This window comes from Lontra canadensis, unplaced genomic scaffold (assembly GCF_010015895.1).
Source record: "Lontra canadensis isolate GAN:19392208 unplaced genomic scaffold, GSC_riverotter_1.0 scaffold26, whole genome shotgun sequence".
NCBI lineage: Eukaryota > Metazoa > Chordata > Mammalia > Carnivora > Mustelidae > Lontra > Lontra canadensis.
In genome coordinates this window covers 18,469,372-18,492,803 of record NW_022631020.1, presented here as the reverse complement: position 1 = coordinate 18,492,803, position 23,432 = coordinate 18,469,372, and the positions used below count along the sequence as shown (strand labels likewise).

General features: G+C 35.7%; 1 protein-coding gene across 5 annotated transcripts in view; it reads left to right on the top strand.

Annotated features, from left to right (window-relative positions):
- Window positions 1-22,043, top strand: part of SCEL (sciellin) — a 105,028-nt gene extending 82,985 nt beyond the window's left edge. For all 5 annotated transcript variants that reach the window (XM_032864190.1, XM_032864194.1, XM_032864191.1 and 2 more), the window contains 7 exons: window positions 4,796-4,858; window positions 10,659-10,751; window positions 11,459-11,530; window positions 13,398-13,472; window positions 17,152-17,260; window positions 19,485-19,587; window positions 21,061-22,043. In XM_032864190.1, coding sequence (XP_032720081.1) covers window positions 4,796-4,858; window positions 10,659-10,751; window positions 11,459-11,530; window positions 13,398-13,472; window positions 17,152-17,260; window positions 19,485-19,587; window positions 21,061-21,077 — 532 coding nt within the window. In that variant the 3' untranslated portion in view covers window positions 21,078-22,043. The remainder of the gene's footprint in view (window positions 1-4,795; window positions 4,859-10,658; window positions 10,752-11,458; window positions 11,531-13,397; window positions 13,473-17,151; window positions 17,261-19,484; window positions 19,588-21,060) is intronic.
- The last annotated feature ends 1,389 nt before the right edge of the window (window positions 22,044-23,432 follow it).

Here is a 23,432-nt window from a genome sequence, read left to right as displayed (position 1 = left end):
CCTTAACATGGTTTCCAGTCTACCTTATCTTGCCTCCACAGGTTTTCCCACGCCTACCTCCCATCATGCTCCAGCAAACCCCACCCATCCTTCATCTGTATTGCACTAACTTCTACTTATCCCTTAGGTCTCAAAATAGGTGTCTCTTACTTAGCTCTGGGAGGTCCCCTGGACCCACCACACCTGTCTCAGGTGCTTCTTTTAGAAATTCTCAAGCTCTCTGAACTTCCTGTCCCATGGCTTTTGTCTCATAGAGGGAATTATTATTTAATCATCTCCAAGAATTGGGTCCGTCTTACTCCCTTCTTTATTTGCAATGCAGAATATAATGCTTGCTCCCAATTAGGCGCTTAACAAATACTTTGTGAATCAAAGGCCAAAATCTCAAACTAATAGAGGACCTTTGATCATCCAGCTACTAAAGCTTATTGCTTTCCAGGTCTAACATTCTGAGCCCCCCAGAAGTGAAATCAGATTGAAGGAATCTGATATCTTATGATTGGTCTGCTTGCTTAAGCCAATGACTATCTCTTGCTCATGACATAATCTCAATCAACCGTGGTGAATTAGAGTCACTAAAATTCTTGGTTACATCTTATATTTAACATACCTATGTTGTCCAATTTCTCTATGGACATGTTAATTTCTTAAATATAAAATATTAAAGCCTCTCTCATTGAAAGGAAATATATATAAATTGAGCCCATTTTGCTGTGTCAACAGAACTGAAGAATTATACCAGTTATCTCACTGTATTCTATACTCCTTTCAGAGAGCCAAATATTCCCTTTGAACTAAAGCTTAATGCCTAAGATTTAGTTCTTGGCACAAAAGAACCGCCATAGTAAATTTTTTATATGGAGGCTCTTAATTTTGCAAATGTGTTTGGTACTCTACAAAAGCAATTTAAGTAAGCTGTAGAGAGAGAAACATATTGCAGCTTTTAATAAATACCTCCCACACCCTCATGAGAGAGGAAGAGCAGTGGTGAGTGAGCTGTTAACTTTCTCTCAGGCAGAGCTTATCTCAAGAGAAGTTGTATAATACCAGACATAGTAATACCTATTTTTTTCTTAATCTGATCTGTAAGGGACGTGTCATCTTCCTTAATGAGACAGTGGAAAACAAATTACATTACTATAGCAAGGATAAATGGCTTATATTCAAAAGTTGTGCTGTGACACTACATAACAGATGACTCATTTCCCATCCCCCAAATTTTCAAATCTACATTAAAAAAAATCTTTTTAGTTGCAAAGGTTAAAATTTCTTTTTAGCATTTCTCACTGTGTCCACAGAGAACTTTCTTTGGAGCTAATTCCAGCTGCTCATAAATGTACACAGGTCTTCCTTCCACTGCAACTGCCATGGAAGGGTTCACAATCAAGCTTTTGCTCCACCCTGCTGCCTGGCTCTGGGCTTCTATAAAAATCCTCTTGTCACACTTTGGCTCACAGTGTTTCATTTTCTGCCATAGTGTAAAAGACAGGATGCAGTAGATATGTTCTTAATTAAAGAGTGAAAATTTATTTTTATATCCTTCAACTTGAGCAGTTTATGGGCAATTTGAACTTCTTTTATTGGATCTTCAGATCTAGCTGATGACATCAGTCAAGGTGAACAACCACAGCAAATACACATTCTGTGCTTTTCATAATCTGGAACTTTTCATCTTGCTTTAAATATTGGTATAGATTATTCAGAATAAAATCTTATAATTCACTCTATCAAAGTTGATATGTGATGCTGTTTAATAAAAACACCAAAAATTCTATGAAACCACTAATAATATGGCCTACTCAATGGTTCATAATTACATCAATTTGGGAGCATGTTTCTTTGAAGATGTGCATAGGTTCCAATTTTGAGTTACCTACTTGTACTTATTAGATCTGCTAACTTCTTATTCTTCCTCAGGCCTAAACTCATTCCTGCTCTCCCTCATGATAGCTGGGATCCAAAAATGCTTAGGTCCTGAGGCAAGGGTGGGAGGATACACAGAGATCCAGTATCTGCAGCAGCCAGGAACAAATGGAAAGTACCAGCAAAAGTGAGGATGTCCAGGATCAGACTAACAAACTAAATGTAATTGTGTTGTGAGGTCAGAAGCAGATCTGCATTGGTTTTCTAGGGTTGTCATAACACATTCCACAGACAGAATGGCTTAAAATAGAAATTTTCTCACAGTGCTAGAGGCTGGAAGTCCAAGAATAAGATGTCTGTAGGATTGGGTCCTTCTGAAGATTGAGAAAGAAGACTATGTTTTTCTCCTTGGCTTCTTGAGGATTACTTTTATCCTGTATCTTCACGTTGTCTTTCATCTGTGTGTGTCTTCAACCAGATTTCCTCTTCTTGTAAAGACACCAGTTCAACTGGATTAAGGCCCACTCCAATGACCTCATTTGAACTTGATGACCTGTGTGAAGACCCTATCTCTAAAGAAGGTCACTTTCTGACCATACTAGCATTAGGACTTCAACATACGAATTTGGTGGGAGAACACAATTTGACCTGTAACAACATCCTAAAACAAGGAAACAAAGCCAGAGTTGAGAGCTCTATATAAAAAAGAAATATATGTAATTCGGGGGTGAGGTAAGGCAAGTTCTGAGTGACTGACACCAATGGAGATGAAATATCCATCACTGCCTTTACTGATCTTTTTCTACAAGGTCATGGTGCACAATGTGTCTAGATGTGGGTAGAGCTGACTGCCTTAAAGGTTCAGAGTCTAATGTCTTCCCCTTGGGGCCCTTTTAATATCTATTCCCAGAGCTAGGTAAGGTAGCTAAAGATTTCCCCTGGGGAAGTAGAAAAAGAGAATTTAAGCTTAATTTCCTATTTCAGTATGTTTGGAGAATCTTCCATGTACAAGGCCATGTAAGGCCATGGTAATGAGACTCTACTCCCAAGTTGTAGTGAAAACCACCAGTGTCCTTAAAAAATGGCACTCAGTTCATCCTAGGTTAGTAGTGGAAGGAGAATCATTTGCTGGGACAACATTCTAATTCCTCCAAGATTCACAGTTCTGGTGATCTCACTATTTACTACTGCCAACCATCCCAGTTGGCACTCCTAAGAGAGTGGATTATATAACATTATGGTTCATTTTTTCATTTTCTTTCATTATCCCCCAAGTATTAGGTAAAGTATTATTTTAAAATGATAAAAGGAGGACCATTTAATGCCAGGTTATTAAAATAGTACAGTGGTCCCTGGGGCCAAGGAGGTAGCTCTAATAATTTGGGGCCAAGGACCATCAGGGTGTCAACAAAAGCCTTCTGTCTCCATTTCCAAATTTGAACGATGTGATCTGGGAGGTTTCCTTACATGGTTCTAGCAGTTATGTTGAGGGAGTAAGTTCTGAATTTTACATCATTCAGACTGCAGCATCAAAGGATTGCGACACTTCTGAGCTACTTCTGAAATCTTGCGCTTTTGACATGTATTAATTAGCATGTTTTCCTAACTATAATTTGCATGAAAAAATAATCTAACTAATTTCTACATTTTCAAAATTATGCAGCTAGTATTTTAAATGTGAACTTTAAGTTTGGCTATGGAATGCTGCTTAATTTACAGATTGATCAATTATTGATGGTTTGGATGTTATGTAAAAAGAGCATTACATCTTGTTAAACTGCAAGAACTTTTTATAATATTTTTCATCCTTATCAATATTAATTTCAGGAGTGATAATCCATACTCTGATTCCATGTATAATAATCTTATTTAAATCTACTATTCATAATCATGAGAAGGGAGATTTATGAAAACTAATGCTAATTAAAAAGTTGAAAAAAAATTAGAGCGGAAGTAAAAATGGAAAGGTAGTCCGTCAAAATATTGGAATCAATGGTGCCTACTGCTGTGTCACCAAACTTCTAGTAATTATTTACTTAGGCTTATTCAGTTCATCCATGACTGGGGCATTGTGCCATGACTCTTATTTACATTAGCTCATTCATTCTCACCACAACCTGATGAAATTAGGTATGATTAGTCTAGTTTACAAAAAGAAGATTAGGAAGGTTGATTAACAAGGAAATAGGGAAAGAGATGACTTCATTGTTTTGACTCCTAAAAGCCTCCTAATCAATTGGGTTCAGGACAAAGGCTTTTCCAAACTCATGGGGGAAAAAAAATCAAGAACCACCAGTGTTGAAACCAAATATATGAATAACTAATGTATAAATAACATACTAGAGGATATTGATATGGTGAAAGTATATCAGATCATTACTGTAGCTCAAGATTCAAGAATCTAATTGTCCCATTTATCCTCCGCATTATGAATTGTTTACTAAAATTTTAGGTTTCATGTTTCTGTGATCTACAAAGCTGGAATGAAGTCTCTAATTAAATATCCAAGAATTGATTTCAGATGGGCAGGTGGCTTGGCCTCAAATCTTGACTCTTTTACAAATTAGTTAATTGACCTTGGAAAATTCACTTAGCCTTCCTGAGCCCCAGATGCTGTCCTGCAGGATTTTGTGAGAGCTGAATGAAATCATCCATGTGAAAATACATACTTAGTACTTTGTGACACAAAGTTATTAATCATTAAATGTTAACTTAATGGGACTATAAATTGGTTGTCTATTTTCATACCAGATTTCTTAAAACTACTAAAACATTAGTTCTTTATTTCTCTATCACACATAATCAGCACTTTTATAAATGAGTTGTATGATCAATTAACTCAATGTCAGATTTCCAATGTCCCATATGATATACATATTTTGTATTTATATGTATATATATCATACATGTTAATTATATTTTTCTCCTATAGAGACCAAGACCTGAAAAATGTAATTGAAGTAAATTCTAATGTGCCTAAAAACAAAAATGGAAGGTAAGAGTTATTTTAATTTACTTTTTTGTTATCAATCCCATATAAGTCTACATAAATTATATAATCTTAAATCTTAGAAGATTTGCTGAGGAGTCATATTATGGTATTTAGTTATAAATGCTACTGAAATACAAAAATTAATATACAGAGTACTTAATAGTTGATATGGAAAAAAGTTAACAGAATTCAAATTCTGTTGGAATTTCTGTCAAAGAGCCTTCTATTCAATTCCTTCATGTAAAAGACATCATGGAAATTCAAAGCTCTGCACTTGGGCTGTGAAGATTTATTTTTATTTTTTGTTGCTTGGTAGTTTTTCAGTGGCGCAGAAAGCACTATGGGACTCTCTTCCTTGGATACCTAGTGCTAAAAGAATGCACAAATTCATCACAGCTACAAGACAGGACCTAGTTTTGAAATTTCTTTACACCACAGAGTATAATGGCATTAAAACTGTTGCACTTTTTTTTTTAAAGGGAAAGTATAGCTTATAGAAGTTATACTTCATTGTTGTTACAGACTGTTTAAGAAAGAATTAAAATTTTTTTCCATGTTTTGTAATCCTCCCACACACATATAGGAGACCCAAAACCTATAGGTTCTTATTTTTTACCTTTGTAAGGTGCAGTTGTCTTTTCTAGTAAAACATTTTTATGCAAAGAAATGATATTGTCAATATTGTGTGGAGAGTGGAAAAGCAAAAAAGATCTGGGTCACTTTTTCCCCATAATGTCTACAAAAGACTGCATCTAATGGGTAGTTTCCTTCTTTCCCTTAATTCCCTACATCATCTTCTGCCTTCTCTTCTTGTGATCACAAAAAAGCCTTTGATAAAATGAGGGAGGGTAAATTTTCAGTAGGATCTGTTTATCTTAGAAAAACATCCATTATTTTGAGAATAGGATTGGGCTTACAATTAACCAGTTTTCCAGATAATTTGACTATTATAAGGAAGTGATCAAGGTAAAAAAAAATTACAAGTAAATGATCATGTATGCTTAAGGAATGTCTCGTTTAATATGATTTGAAAGATGGTCCAATTTCAGTGTGGTTTTTCACAAAATGGGTTTTATTGGAAGGATTAATGAAGAAATGAAATTGTATGGAACTTTAAGAGCAGGAATGGTAACATGCCCAGGTCTCATAGAGACCTGAACTGGAAGATTGTTCCTTCTTGGCCAGAGAACATTCCATCAGGAATCCGTGAACACTAACCCTAGTTTCTTATCATTACTGTAACTCAGCTACTCCCTGAATTTTGGCTCATCCCAGTTTTCCTCCCAGTCTTCCTTCTGCCTCTTGGCTTCCTTATTCTCTACTCGGTATCTATTCGATAACTAAGATTCTTTGCTGCCTCCCAGTTTTTGCCTCCTCATACCTGGAGCTTACTTTAGCTTTCTGTGGTCTGTTTGGCCTCCTAAAGGCAGTATGGGTTTGGTCATCTGCATTAAAGATGGTGCGTAGATGGAAAACACCATGGTTGAAAATAAGGTGCACAGTCTCCTTTCCTTTCTAGCAATTTCATCTGTGTCTCCTGCCTTCCATAATCCAATGATGACAGAAACATTTGCAAACACACCCACTCTTTCCCCAGGGAGACGGGAATCAGCTCAATCGGTGTCCACATCCAGATGCATTAACACCACCATTACAAGACATTTGTTGATCCCTGAATTCTGTTTTCAGGTGGTGTTTATTCTCCTTCAATTCTATCACTATCCTGTATGTGTACAATTTCTCATGGTTCTGCTATCTAAAAATTAAATGGAAAATGTCAACCCCACCCTGGCACTGACACAACCATCATAATAAAAATTTTCACCCAGAAAAGAGTGGAAAGAAGAAATCTCTAGGCCCAACTTTTGTACCCATGGAATGGATTCTGGCTGCAAAAAGGACTGTCAAAATGGGTGAATGGGTAAATCTTGAATAGAAAAAAATTTGAGAAAATTCACAGAGAGTAAAAGACTTGACTAAGTGTGGAAGGTTACTAAGTCAGAGAGGTAGGATGGATCCAAGTGTTATGGCAGCAAATCCTCTCTTACAATTTTTACAATAGAGTACTTTTTAAAAAAATATTTAAAATTTGAAATTTTTACAAGAGCTTAAGACCTTGACATTTTGTAGAAGTAAACCCTAACACATATGATACAAAATAGTGGGCTTTTAATAAGAATTTTATTCTTTATGCAAAAGAGATTTATAAAGTTTGTAGGGGCTTAGATATTTATCCGTTGAAATTGTTTTATGGTATTTAACGTCAGGCTGCCAAGTTTAATCTAGTAAGACGATGGAAATCTAAATAAGAGTCTTGGGCCAATGCACTAAACAGACTTGATTCACTTTAGGAATGCATTCACTTTGTATAGTAATTGAATGTCCGAGTAAATATATGTTCCTAATCAGTATATGCATGCAGGTGTGCAACCATCACCACAATCATTTTAGAACATATTTGTCACCAAAAAGAGACCCCATATCGTTAGCGGTCACACATCATTTTCTCCCCAACCTTTCATCCTAGGTGACTGCTAATCTACTTTCTGTCTCTGTGAATTGCCTATACTGAACACTTCATATAAATGGAATCATACAATATGTGGTCCTTTATGACTGGCTTCTTTTACTTTTTGTAATGTTTTCAAGATTCATCCATATTATAACATATATCAGTACTTCATTTTTTATTTCCAAATGGTACTTATTCCATTGTATGGCTAAACAGCATTTTGTTCCTTCATCAATTGATGAGCATTTGAATTGTTTTTGACTTTGGGGTTGTATTTAACTATTGTGAACAATGCTGTATACATAGCTTTTTTTGGGGGGGGTATCTTTTCATTTCTCTTGGGTATATATTTAGGAGTGGAATTGCTAGATTGTATAGTAAATCTGTGTTTAACTATCTTAGGAACCGCCAGACTGTTTTTCAGATCAGCTGTACAATTTTATACTCTCATTGGTAATGCATGAGGGTTCCAGATAGGTAAATTTTCAGGGTGAATTTCCACTGCAGGAAACATTTTCTCAAGAGCAATTTCATTAAGAATTCTGTAAGATCCTACACAGTGTTTGAGTTTATATTTTGTAGAGTTGTTATTTAATTGAGACAAAACTATGACCATTAATTGGAAGTTATAATTCAACAATTTTTTTCAATGAAGAATAGATTCTTAATCATAAAACTGTTTTTTAACAACAAACATTGTGAGTCATGAGTTCTCCTTTATGAGGATTATTCAAGGCATCTGAGACAAATACTTGATTTGTACCGGTTCCCAAACTTTAGTGCGTGTCACAACCACCTGCTGACCCAGGGATCACACTTTGAGAACCAGTGCTCTTTTTGTTAAGATGTTGGGCTGTCCAACCTCTAAGGTGTTAATTTTCAACATTCACTTGCATGTGAGACTCACCAGAGAGGCTTAAAAGAATCCCAGTACCTAAGCTGCAATTCAAGCTAATTAAACCAGAATATCTGGTGGTAAGACCCAGTAGCATTAATAAAAGCACTACAGGGGGCACCTGGGTGGCACAGTGGTTAAATCCTCTGCCTTCGGCTCAGGTCATGATCTCAGGGTCCTGGGATCGAGCCCCACATCGGGCTCTCTGCCCAGCAGGGAGCCTGCTTCCTTTCCTCTCTCTCTGCCTGCCTCTCTGCCTACTTGTGATCTCTGTCTGTCAAATAAATAAATAAAATCTTAAAAACAATAAAAAAATAAAAGCACTACAGGTGATTTCACTGGTTGCCAAAGTATTTTCTAACAATTTCTATGGTTCTAAATAATAATACAAAAAAAATAGATCACCACTTATTGGCATCAAGATAGAATTTCCTGTGTAACATCTATCACCATCTCACGAAGAGCAAAGAAAGACTTGGCAACAATCACAGACCCTAGAACACTAGAGAGACATGATGATTTGGTGAAAGATATATCCTGGTTCTGATTCTGGAACTGAGAAAGGACATCAGTGGAAAAATGGATGAAATACAAGTGAAGTCTATAGTTTAATTAACAATATCGTACTGATGTTGATTCCTTAGTTTTGACAAATGTACCATGGTTATGTATGATATTAGTATTAGGAGAAGCTAGGTGAAGGGGTGACACGGCTTGGCCACATCGTCTTTGCACTTTTTCCACACATTCAAAGTTACTTGAGAATAAAAGATCTCTCTCTTTTTTTAATTAATCTGTCATCTTCCAAACCTAGTGGCAGAGCAAAATCCATCAAAGAGTTTGTTTTTCCACATTTCAAATTGGTTTACTAGTGTTTGGGTTTTACTCACAAATGATAAAAATTAAATCTTCACGAAGGCATTGTTATTAATCTCATAAACACAACTAGGAAATGCTACTCATATTATCACTCTGTCTGGGCTGCCATAATAAAAATACCACAGACCAAGTGGCTTAAACAACAGAAATTTATTTTCTCACAACTCTGGAGGCTGGAAGTCCAAGGTCAAGGTGTTGTCAGGTTTGGCTTCTCCTGAGGCCTTTCTCCTTGGCGTGCAGATGGCCACGTTCTCACAGCCTTGCATGGCCTCTCCTCTGTATTTGTACAAACACACGCAGATCTCTCCTGTCACATCCTCTGCTTAAAAGGACACAAGTCCTATGGCCCCACCCATGACCTCACTTAACCTTTTTTACCTTCTTGTAGGTTCTGTCTGCAAATCACATTAAGCGTTAGGGTTCCAACATATGAATTTTGGGGGGAGACAAATCAGTCCATAACAATACTGTTTGCAAATTACTTCCCTTCCTTATTTGCTGATTTTGCTAACTGGTGATACTTGATTTTATCCTGCCGAGGATGGTACAAACACATTTCAAACTCACGGACAACCTTTATTCTTTGAAGCAGTTTATCTATTAAAATTGGGTTTTGTTTTGTATATGATATGATTTGAATATTTCCAAACAACTGCTAGTTAGGTTAATAATTCCTGGAATGACATATTCTAATAATCAGGTTAGAAAATCTTCTAATGTAAATTCTACTTTCTCATTACTTAGTAGCATTTTAGTGTAGCTGTATGATTTGTGAAACATCCAGCCTAAAACTTGAAGATGATCTTCTGTATGCCAGAGATAATATGCGAACAAATGTTTTCCTCTTCTTTAAGAGCTATCTGGGAATGGAAGGAACAGCATGTTTAAAAATGATAAGGCTTGATTAGGATCAAAACTATCCTCTTGGTTTTCACATCTCTTCTATATCAGAGTTTACTGAACTGCAGGGAGAAAAGTGGCTAAAATTCTAAAGCTATTTCTGCTTTAAAATTTTCCTCTGTTCCAGAGAAAAAAGAAAATATGCCTACACTTTGTTAAGCTTAGTAACATATTTTAGTTAACTGAAATCTAGGTCAGGGTTCTGTAATCCTCAAAATATTGCTTTCCATTAAAAACAAGATGGAAACTGTAATTTCCAAAAGCAATCCCTGGACAATTTTCATCAAGTTGATAAGCTCAAGATATACAAGAGAAGCTTTCTACAGTGGCACTGCTGGTGTGACAATGTTACTGGAACCAATTTCAGATGGTTTTTGCCCTTGGTGAAAAGGTATTCTGTCCTAGTGTTAGAAAATATGACACATGCCTGAGGATTATTCTTAAAGGTAAGACAGTGGTTGCTGTGGAAAGTAATTCTATTCGTGTATCTGCACAGAAATCAGAAAAATATAATGAGGTTCACTGTATGTAAAGAATGTTAATTGAACAAATTTAAAAAAAACAAAAAACTTCTAAGTGGCCTTCGAAATGCCAAATATTCATGTTTGCTTTCCCAGGCTAGATGGCCAAGTCAATGGATCCACGGATGCTTTGAACAACCGGCTCACTGGCACTCCTGCCCATTCGTATGAAGCCAGGAAGAATCTCAGGTACTGTAGCCAATTATAAAACAAATGACAGGACTACTCTCCTGTTTTTAAAAATCGTCTTATATATAACCTGACCCCTCCTTTGAAATGTGTAAGTTTCTAATTTTATCAGTGGCTGTATGTAAACCGCTTCACACAAAGGCATTAAGTCAGAAACTTAGTCATTGGGAAGTTTTGATATCTGGATAGGAAAATGCAAATGTGGTTTTTCCCTGAAATTTTTACTTTTTTTTTTTTTTTTGAAGAGCCTCTTTGTGACAGTAGTGTTGAGATTCTCTAGATAGATTTAAAGTTTTCATTAAAATGGATGTTATCATGTTAGTTTATTAAGGTCAACTTTTTGAGGTTTGTGGGGAAAGAGATGGTGAATGATGATGAATGAGATACCAGGGAAACAAACACCAAAATGTATGATACAGATACTCTGAATAATCTTCATGCTCTACAGCAGATATTCTGAGTGACCAATTTTCATAACATTCTGGAAGTAGGCCAAGACAGTGGAAGCTAAGAATAAAATAGGAGATATGCAGATATTTTGCAGAAGTGGGTTAATAAATACCCTTTTAACAATTACATTTCAAAAGTTATAATTTAAAAGGAATATATAAGCACTATTTGTTTGCACTGAATTGGATGACAGCCTAATTATTTTCATTATCCTTGTAACTAAACTTTAAACATTAAATAAATGGTTCATATTGCAGTTTCAATGCTGAAACCAGGCATGCAGTACCAAAGGATACCTTTGTGTATACAAGGACATATGTGGAGAACAGGTACTGGAAATTTATTTAAAATGTTTTGCTCCATTTATTCCAATTTTGAAATAATCTGTGTGTAAGAAGAGATGCTATTATTTTGGAGTAAGCTTGTTTTTTTTCAAATAGAAGACCATTTAAGAGTATATTAAGTTCTAGGCATATAATTCTTTATAATAGCTCCAATGTTAAGTTTTTGGCAAATAATCATAAATAGTCATTGGTTGAGCCAAATACTTGAATTTAACAACTGTATACATAATAGGATAACCATTTGTCAGTTCTCACATAATGATGTATGTGTACATCATTATGTGATGTGTACATCACATAATGATGTAAATGTAACTATTTGTCTATAACAAGCTTTATAAAATCATGCAATACAAAATGACTCCATTATTTCTATGGTAATTTTAAGTCCCACTTTAATTAAATAACTCTAGTTCTATCTCCTCTTGTTTACTTCCAATCTGAAATAGGGGGTATTACTTTTAGTAGATACACTCTGGCTCAAATTACAGAGAATTGGTATCTCTAAAAATCTGCTGCTTGGGGTGATGAATGTTGAGGAAAACATCAAACAAGGTCATTAATTCATAACTCATTCCATTTCAGGGAGTTTAAAAATAAGAATTAGCCTAACTGTGGGGTAATATACTGATGGGGACTACAAATATGATCTATGTGACATACGTGTTAACCAGAGCCCATTTCAAAGAAGGGCGGGCATCTGTGGAGAGGGGTCCCTGAAAGGACTCAAGGAACTTCATTATATGTCAGAAAGTGGACAATTTTCCAAAAACAGTTTTTCAAACCACACATAAGTTACCTTTTAAAATGTAGCTTCAAGTTTGATTTTTCTGTCGAATCTAATTCTCCCTAAATTGTACACTGATGTTGCAGTATAGTGTGGAAATCCTGGCATCAGATTTGGGATTGAATCTCTGTCATTTACTAACCATGTAGTCTTGGCAAAATATACTTGATTTCTTCACATCTCAGTTTCCTCATCAATAAAATGGGAGTAATAATATATGTATGTATCTTACACAAATGTGTGCAAACTCTTACTTAGCATTGTGGGTTATGTATTCTGACAAGTCTGCCTGCCTGTGGGCAGTTTGAAGGGAGAGAGAGATTTCTTGTTTACAAATCCCAGGGGAAGGTTGTAGAATTAACCACTCACTGTATGAAGTAATAGCAATGTATTGCTTCCAGCCGTAATATACTCCAGGTAGCATAAGTACTGGGAAGCAATTATGAGCGGCCAGCTGGTTAGTGCATTGCCAGATTCCGTTTGTCTCCCGGAAAGACTGACATTTACAAACTGGGGCAGTCTGAGAAATGGAACAAAGAGGACTTAAAATTACTTTTTTTTTTTTTTTTTGCTTTCATTCTGGACCATTCTTTTTTGGGTGTTTTCAAGTAAAAACAGCATTTCTACCTAAGAGTCTCTGCTTCCCTACCTGAATGGTGATGTTTGTAGGTGCTTACACTGGTTCACGCTTTGTGTATCTCCTTTTCTCTGTTAGATTACATGTGGCTTTCTTTTCGTAAATGAATAAGGGAGGGGCAAGTATAAATTTCACAAGAAACAGGAACTTCGTATCCCATTCACCCTTGTCCCTGTGCTCTTGCCCTATTCTCTGTTTACTTCAGTAAGTATGTCAACTTACGTCATCTTAGAGGTGGCTTGTGTGTTAGATCTTCTCTGTATATAAAAAAAAAAAAAGACATTAGTACATGATGTTGTTAACATCACAGAGAAGAAAAATAAGGCTGCATGAGGAGGTGTGTGTGCTTTGTCACCTGCATATCGGTGTGTACAAAAAGACTATGGAAATAGCCCAATTCTCACATGTCCATGTGTGTTTGTTTCTAGTAAATCACTGAAGGATGGATATCAGGAGAATATCTCTGGAAAATACATACAAACTGTTTATTCGACTTCAGACAGGTGAGTTTGTCTGTATTTCCACACCTAAAAGTATGTATACACACATACTTACACGGACGTATGTACACTTATGTAGACATATATGTGTGTATATACACTTTTAGGGGTAATATATATTTTATTTATTTTACTGTATATGTATATATGTATGTATGCATACATATATGTTCATATATAATATTTTACATTCACATTTGATATATTTTTATTTTATATATATATATATATATATATATATATATATACTATTGAAATATGTGATTCTTGTTGTCCATTGTACTTAGAGATGGCACTCCTGACAGTTACTGTTACATACGTGTACGAATGGAACAATGTACAACAACCTCTGCATCCAGGAATTAATTCTTTGACTTCCTGGCTATTGCTGCTCTTTGATTTTGATGTACTTGATGTACTTGATTCCAACAGAGCTTTGCACACCTTGCAGCTTCTTCACAGACCAGCCCCTAGGCTGTTGCTGATTCCCAGGAATCCCTGTTAATGCCACATTTTTAGTGTCTAGGCTTCATTGCGTCACTTGACTATGCCCTCAACCTCACTTCTTCTGGTTTTCAAAACCCAGCTTACTTACCCACCGCTGCGTGGATATGCTGCTATGACCCACTCTGGGCCCACTCTCAGTTCTCAAGACAGGGATTACAGTGCATATCAAGTTAGTTCTGGGAAAGAAACGCCAGGCTTTTGCTGTTGGTGATCCTTTTTTACCGTTTAAAGTTCAGTGGGGCACATAGGTGATGCTCATGAGAATATAGCCTGCAGATTTCCAGTGGACAAAAATGAAAATAATTAGCATTTCAACCCAACCACTGGAAACCAGCTATAGTGCAAATGTACAACATTCTATGGATGGTATTCCTTTATAGCAGAGGCTGGGCATATGACTTATGAGGGTGAGGGCTTGTCTTATTTTTATGCACAGCCTCAGCCTGTAATTCAGTGTTTGGCACCTAGCAGGTACTCAGTAAATGTTTTCAGAAAAAGAAAACTAATGCGCTGTTTGCTACAAAAAACATAGATAGGCCAGCCATCAAAATTATATCCTTTTTGTCTCTTTATAAGATCTTATAGTACCAGTGATCTTTCTAGCATCTTGCCTTTAAGTCACACTGCCTTGAGGAATAAAGTCATCCCTGCAAGCATTAGAACTACAAATACTGTCTAGATAACTAAAAACCACAACAAATTAAAAAAAAAAAAACAAGGTTTGGGTTTTTTTTTTTTTTTTTCATAATGCTTTGAAAAAGGTCTTTGACTAACAGTATGATCTTAATAAGGACAATACCAACATCGGGGCTTTCTCTTGGCTCATATTGTTATTACTAACTTAAGGAAGGAAAAATTCTTCACAAAAGCATTGCTCTTAATGTGAAGAATTTCAGTTCTGTTACTCAAGTGGTCCTTGAAATTTTTCTTAGTCCTCAGAGCAAAAGTCAATTCTCTGTAAGACCAGCCAAGCAACTTTTTTTGTTGATTATTGTGTGAAATTAGGTGAATCCCCAGAGTTCTTATCTAAGCATTTCAATCCCACTTAAAGTGGCTTCCCCCTTTACAGGATAAAGACTAATTCCTTTGCACAATTATTTAAGGGCCTTCAGAACTTGCTCCTTCTGAATATTAACTGATGATTAATGACTCCAGATACCCTCTTGGGTATATCCTGTTCACTCTGTTGAATTCCTCTCTCCTGTCCCTCTACACCTCGCCGAACTCACCTTGAAGGCCCCTCTGTCTTCAAGCTTTAACTCATGTGGCACTTTTTCCAGCAAGACCTCCCTGACTCCACGCTGGGGAATAGTTGCTTCGTGGGCCATGGTCTCCTAATTCCATGTATCCATAATACGCTGTGATCATTGAATCATACACTTGGCCGCCCTCATGAAAAGAAGGAAACCATCTCACTCTTCTTTATATTCCCAGCTCCTCCCTCAATGCCTCTGGAATGGAAGTAGAGTAGAGAGTGCCTGTTTTCTACTCTTCAAGAACTTGCTGTCTTACAGGGGAAATTTAAGTGTGTGTGTGCATATGTATGGATGTATATGAGTTATACATAGGAAAGTGCTTGCCAGGAATATATACCCAAGTACCTTTAGAGTTAATTGAAAGAGGAAAATATTTATTGATATACATAAGGACTAGGAAGACATGGCTTAGAATGACCCAAAGTATAAAATTAGACTTGAATCTTCTTCTACTTGAATCTTCTCTCCTATCTCCTCCTTCCATCCATTTTCCCTCCTCTCTGCTTCTGGTCCTGGGCTTGATCCTAGGATCAAGGCTCCTGGGCATGACTAGTTCACTTTTCCACAGGGAGTCTGATAGTCTTCGTGGGCAGGCCTAGGTAGCACAGGGACTCTGGGGCCACACTGCCTTCACTCAAATCCTGCTGCTGCCACTCAACTAGCTGCACGACTGGAACAAATTTCTTACCCTTCTATGCTTTAGTTTCTTCTTCTGTAAGTTGATGTAAAAATAGTAGTACCTGCTTTTCAAGACATGTGGTGAAAAATAAATGAGTTTAAGTGAGCCAAGTGCGTGGAAAGCACACTGCCTGCATAAAGCAGATTAGCACTCTATAAGTATTGGTTATTTAAAAAAATATATTTATTTTAGAGAGAGAGCACGCATGAAAAAGGGGAAGGGTGGAAGGGAGGGGCGGAGGGAGTCAAGCAGGCTCCATGTTGAGAATGGAGCCCAAAGTGGGGCTCCGTCTCATGACCCTGAGATCATGACATGGGTCAACACCAAGAGTCAGATGCTTAACTGCCTGAGCCCCCCAGGTACCCAGTATTGGATATTTTTATTTTATCACCCCTTTGTGTATTCTACTGTGGAAATTTCAGGCCTGCCTGCTAACACCCTGAAACTAGTAAACTTTGCAAGGTGCTACGTAAGACAGTTCTAGTACCTTCCCAAAGGAAAAGAATTGCAGAGCTGTTGGCCTTTTGTAAGGTGCTGACCCGAGGTCTTTGGGACTTGCTGATCGTATTTGTGGTTCATGTTATTGGCCACTATTTTTTGAAAATAAATAACAAAACTTTTTTCCTCATCAAATTTGTGGGTCATTTCTTATTGGAGAACATAAATTTGGTCATGAAAGCTAGCCCTGTATTCTGAGTCTTAAAAGACACCAAGAGATTATAGGCAGTTGTAGGGGAGCATTTTGGGGACTCTAGACCCTGGAGTCTGGGGTAATACGGACCCATCATTTGTGAATTTACCAAAATATTTTTGAGTGAATTTGTATTTTTGTCCTATTGAATGTTTCGAGACCTAAAATTTTATATTAATCTACTGTATAATTTTTTCTATGATATATGCAAATTAATAATTCAAAACCTCTTCTAGCTTCAAGGGGTACTCATGACCTAGTTCAATTAGGAAACTGTGAACATCTTTGCCCTGCCCAGATGCACCCTTGATTGCTAATGAATTAATAATTTGAGACTTTCCTTCATGTTAATTCTTTGATATCATTTTGAGGTAACTAGAAGAATCAATTCTATCAATAGAATAAGTAAGTCCCAAACTTTCCTTGATTTTCACACAGTTTCCTAACGTATCAACAAAATTAACATATCATTTCTACATGACTTTATGGGGAAAACATCCATCTCTTGCATGATGACAAATTTATTTGTAATTCCTTACATCCCTATAGGTCTATCATTGAAAGAGATATGTGTACTTATTGCCGGAAACCTTTGGGCACAAAAACAAAAATGATTTTAGATGAATTACAAATTTGCTGCCATTCCACTTGCTTCAAGGTAAGGACATGTTTATTGTAGTTAATGAAATATAAAACTGCATAATGATGGCTGGAATAAAAATAATTATTTAATGAAATACATGAGATGAAGTTAAGGCCTTCGGAAACACTCTCATCCACATTAATAATGCACTACTTAAATATTTCTCAGAGTTCTGCAGCCTGAACCTCAAAGGTTTATAATTACTATCTTGGCTTTAGGCTTAGAGTTGATTACTGACACATTTATTACTCTTACCCTAGAGATTTAAATCTGTAAAAATATAAACACTTGTCCTCTTTATAAAAGCTTTTGCAACATTTTAATGAATCATACATTGCATAAAAAAGTCACAAAATCCAAAAAGAAAAAGAAATTGTTGAGAAGAAACCTAGCAACTTTTTATATGAGGCATGTGGTTAGGACTGATAGGCTTAATAGTTGAAACTCAGTCTGCTTTTGAGAACATGGTTAGTTATAACTAATTGTGGCTTAGTGTAATAAAAATAAAACTTATGTAGAAGAATGCTTCAGTTTGTGCTCATATGCCATTTCTTTTGCTTCTCACAATAATATTGGGTAGGTCAACATGACAGTTGTTGGTATAACTGGATGAGCACTGGATTGGGAGTCTGAAGGCCTGAGGACAAGTTCTCACTTCCACAAGCTGTGACTGTCATTTTGGACCAGCCCCTAATTAGCTTGACTTCAGTTTCCCTTTCTGTTAAATGAGGTAGCTGACTAGACTAGTGGTTCTCAACTTGGCTGTACATTATAATCACCTAGGGGCAGTTAGGAGAAAAATAGACTGCTTAGGACCAGCCCCAGTTAAATAAAAAACTCTCAAAGATTCCTGGGCATTGGTATTTTTAAAAGCTCCTTGGATAGATCCAAGGGCAACCAATTTAAGAATCATTTGCCTAAATCCAAGTGTCCTTTCTGTGCTGACCTTCTGTTGTTGTTATAAATTACCTAATGTGGTCAAGCACCTGTAATTCTTTAGACAACTGATTGCTTCTCCTTCAATTTGCTTTTAGACAGTGACACATAGCAATCAGATATATGATGCTTCATTTTGAGAAGAAAAGTCAAATTTTAGGCCACAATTTATAGAATTCCATATAAAGTAAAATGTGAAATTTGCACAGTTAATTATGGGAAAATGAAATTTCCTTTTAGTTATGAAAATTTACTCAATAAAACAAAAGTTAGTCCACAGATCTTTATTGAAAGTTATTATGCAGAAAACTTTAAAATAAAATAATTCTCCCATTTATTTTTTGTAAATAACAATAATTTCCATTTATTGTATTTTTTTAAAAGATTTTATTTATTTATTTGACAGAGAGAGAGATCACAAGTAGGCAGAGAAGCAGGCAGAGAGAGAGGGGGAAGCAGGCTGCCCGCTGAGCAGATAGCCCGATGTGGGCCTCGATCCCAGGACCCTGAGATCATGACCTGAGCTGAAAGCAGAAGCTTAACCCACTGAGCCACCCAGGCGCCCCATTTATTGTATTTTGGATGATTTATTTCCATTTTTTGTTTAATTATAAAATACTACTGAGAATAAAAATGTTGCCACACTCCTCGGAAAAGAGGTATTACTCTTATAACCATGATAATAGAGAACCACCTGGACTTATTTAAGCATGTTGAATTGATCAATGACAATTTGCTGCAGTGAACTCACCTCTGAAAGCCATCCAATCAGTAACAGCCTCATGCCTGAAAGTCAGCCATCCAGCAGTGAACTTGTTTCCAAAGAACACAGGTCAACATTTTTCTGCCTCCATAACCAACACAATGCAAAACAAACTGTTCCCTAAAGCCTATTTAAGATCACAGGTCTGTTTTGTCCAGTGAGACTCTAAGCAGACAACATAATTCGTCCTTAGCAAGCAAGCAATACGCTTTGTGCTTTTGTCTGAGATATTGAGTGGTGATCTTGTTGTTGGCATTAAACCATTTTTGAAAAATTTTATCTACTCTGTTGTGAGTTAAATAGAAGTTCTGGTGCTAATATTTTCAGCGTAGCAAGATGTTGTGAGAGTTTGTTTGAAAAGTTCAATGTTTGGATCCTGGACAAGTACATTCTCACAATCCCTGTGGGTTCTCTTTCATCTGAGCATTACTGTGTAGGACGGTACTGAATGAAGTGAAAGGGCTTTTCTAGCCTGTTGCACTAAGAATCTAGACGCCATGTATAATACATGTTAACTTCATATATCTTTTTTTTTTAAAGTGTGAAATATGCCAACAGCCTTTGGAAAACCTACAAGCAGGTGACAGTATTTGGATTTATAGACGGACAATACACTGTGAACCTTGCTACTCTAAAGTTATGGGTAAGTGTTAAGCACTTTAAGAAATGATCACGCTTACAAATAATAATGAGCACTTGATGTTGTTGAAATGAAGATTTTCATTTCAATAAATGTAAAGTAAATAAAGTAAAAAATATTTAAATAAATAAAGTAATAAAGTAAAAAATATTTTATTAATTATACTTAGTTAAGAATTCAGCAGAAGGTAGTTATACTATCATAGTGTTTTAAAGTATAAAATCAGTCAACATGTATTATTGTTGCCTGATATCAGACCAGGCATAATACAACTAAATAATGAAGCCACTTAATTCGGGAAGTTTTTTTTATTTTTTCCAAACAAAAATAAAGATCTTCTTTGTTCAAATAATTGCTTGACTTGAAGTCCATTTCTGTGAATGACCTATTATTTTTGCACTGAAATATAATTTTGTACCTAATTTGGTGATTACACAAATCCTTTAATGTTATTTTTAAATGCAAGGTTTAGAGCTAGTTCTATATAATTTTATATTAATATAGCATCTAAGTATTTTTTAAGGTGCTCTTAATTGTCATAAATGATATGAGAAGAAAACACTAAGGACTGGCATTTTTAACTCATTTTCTTTAAACAGTGTGAAAACTTTAAAAGTTGATCTTAAAGCTATGTACAATGTACACTAAGATAGTAAAATAAAATCCTATGAAACTTGAGTAGTTTTTAATAACCAGTGTCAGCATTTTATTTTTTAATTCAATGGTACATAGAATAACTGAGGTGATATTGGATACCAGGTCAACAGCCCTACATGGGGGCAAGTTCCTTGACATCTTACTGGTGTGGTGAATAAAAGAGGAGCATGTGGGATTCTTCCATGGGATCCAAAATATGGAATTTAATGACAAATGTGTGACATTAATGAGGTACTGGGAGGCTGCATCTGGAAAATGTTCTGAGAAATACTCAGAAACCCACGTTCCATCAGGCTGCAGTATCAATTATAAGAACAAACCTAATTATATTACACTTTGCTTTCTATTTCCTGCTTTCCCCAGCCAGTTCCCATATTCTGTTTTCTTCCTAATTTAGCAGACTTATTATGATCCAGTATTGTATCAAAGGCCTTGGTGTGCATGGTGACAATCTGAAACTTTCAGTCTTCTAGAAATCCATGACATGGATTGGGAGATATGATTACCAGAATACTCAGAAATCTTTGTATCTTCCTCCCTGTCTAGGTGCACTCCACAGGCATTGCCTTTTTTATAGTACGTATCAGTTGTCAAGACACAACTCTCAAGACATCTCATAAGTACAAGTACCAGGCATTGGTAACTTTGTGTTTATGGTGTCTGACCAAAAGCCATAGTAATGAATGCAGTAGAAAGAAAACATTAAATGCTTAACCCACCACTACCCCGCCAATGATAGTTATTTAACATTTTTTAATTATAGACTTATGTTTGTACTGAAGTTGTATTTCTAACTGTTATTTTCTTTCAAATTTTCAGCAAAGTGGATTCAATAATTCTGGCACATGGAAATCAAGAGAAAAGCGTACATTAAGAAGTTACACTTTTATTTTAAGAATATGTCATCTAGAAAAGCATTTACACTGAAGACTGACTCTTGTGTCTAACAATTCTGCTATTGCACAAATAATCTAATTGCTTTCAATAAGGTCATATACAAAAAGGAAACCATCTGGTGTCTGGCTAGATTTAGTCATGAAAAATTCAAGAGGTTCCAGCTACCAATGTCCAAGGAATGATCGTTCTGAGGGCAGTGAGCTGTGTCAACCCTAACTAGGTCCATGTCTGTCCCCTATGGGTGTGTGGACATTGTGGTTGCCATTATATAAGAGTTTCCTTTTTCTCATCTTTGTTTCCCTAAGGATTTGGATTTACAGACATTATTGACATCCTGACAAACTGTCAAAAAAGCAAAATATGTTTCTTTTATGCTCAAAAGAAATGTTGATAGAAATTTTTTATGAAGTTTGGCAGAAAGATGTTTTATATAAAGTTGTATGAACCTCAGAGAATCACTTGACCCTTCCAGACAAAATGATTTCTAAGGTCCCTTTCTCTTCCCCAGATTATCTGATTCTAAAGCAAGTGTTGTTTTCTTCTCAAAACTACATTTGAATATGTGTTTGTTAAGTATATTGAACTAAATAGTACATTCTAAACAATTTGATGTTATCCTTCAATTTGCCACAGATACAATTTTTATAGAATGTTTGAAAAATAGACATGATTTATGGGTAATGGGAAAAAAACACATGATGTGGATAGTTTACATATTATAAATTGTTCAATTTTCTTTGCATGTATTTCAAAATCCAGGTATATGAATAATCTCTGAGAAATAATGGTTGTGGATTACAAAGACATGTTCTTCTGCTTGTTGCATATCTATTCATACTACATAGCACTTTACAGTTACAGACAGCATATAAATAAAAATAAAATGAACTACCAGTTACACAGAATCTTTTTGTGGAATGTCTATAAATATTCACTGACATTGATGTCATCAGTTACAGAGATCACAATTTATTATATTCTATGCCATACTGGTTAACTTAATTCTTTAACTACTTGAACTATAGTTTTTATTTTATTATTATTATTATTTTTTTTTTTTTTTTGAGAGAGAGAGAGAGAGAGAGAGAGAAAAGTGCAGTGGGGGAGGGGCAGAGGAAGAGAGAAAATCCCGAGCAGGCTCCATGGCCTGTGCCAATCCTGACACAGAGCTCCATCTCAAGACCCTGAGATCATGATCTGTGCTGAAATCAAGAGTGGGGATGCTTAACTGACTGAGCCACCCAGGCACCCCACAGCATTTATTTTTCAAGAGCTTTTTCTTGAGGAATTGAAAATTCAATAATCCTATATGAGGAACTAGTATATTTGTGAGAAATTGTTCGTATAAACTATTTTATGTGCACATAGGACTGCTTTCTCAAAGGAAGGCATACAGAACATTGACGAGAGGGTGGAAATTTAGGGAAGCCTAAGGTAGTTGTGAAAAACTGACATCAATTAGGGAGATTAAATGATCATCATATATTTTCCAAATGTCGATAAATTTAAAGAATTATTCTTCTGTGTAATGATATCAGCATCTGTTCCTTTTAGAGACTGGTCTGCAAAGTGTTAAATACAAAACCCTTATCAAAACACAGCAATGTATAATTGTCCTATAGAGAGGAAGCCAGAAGAAACAATTAATAATAATTTGATATTCATTAATTCATGCTTGATGAGAAGCAGTGGTAATTGGGCCATATGTTTTATTGTTCTTTTATTACATGCTATCAGAGTGGATCAAAAGAAATAATTTTCTTAGGGTTGGAATTTGTGGCAGAAAAGGACGGATGGAAGTGTATCCCTCCCTTTTATATAAAGTCTATTAACATCTCAATGCCTTTGTAGTAATTAAAAATCATTTGAATATCATTTTAGAAGTATTCTAATTTTTAATGCTTCATTTAAAAAAACTTAAAGAAACATATTTCTCACTTTTCTGTAGCTGTTTAATGGACCCTTCCTTCTATAATAATGTATTAAATTAAACCAAAAACTGTTATAAAAATGGAAAGAATACAGAGTGGAGAGAGCAAGGCTTCCAATTCACTAAGACCACATCATTATGTCTGGATTTATTTGCACCATCAGAATACAGATTTCTAAGACGATTTGGAAGGTTATAGTTTTTTTGTTTTTTGGGGTTTTTTTTGCAGCCAATTAATTATGTTATAACTGCCATACTTTTCCTGGGCACAATTGCCTAAATCTCAAATACCAGGTCCTGAATTCTATTGCTAATTAAGAGATACTTCTGAAAAGAATGGCTGCAACATGACAATATCCTTCTA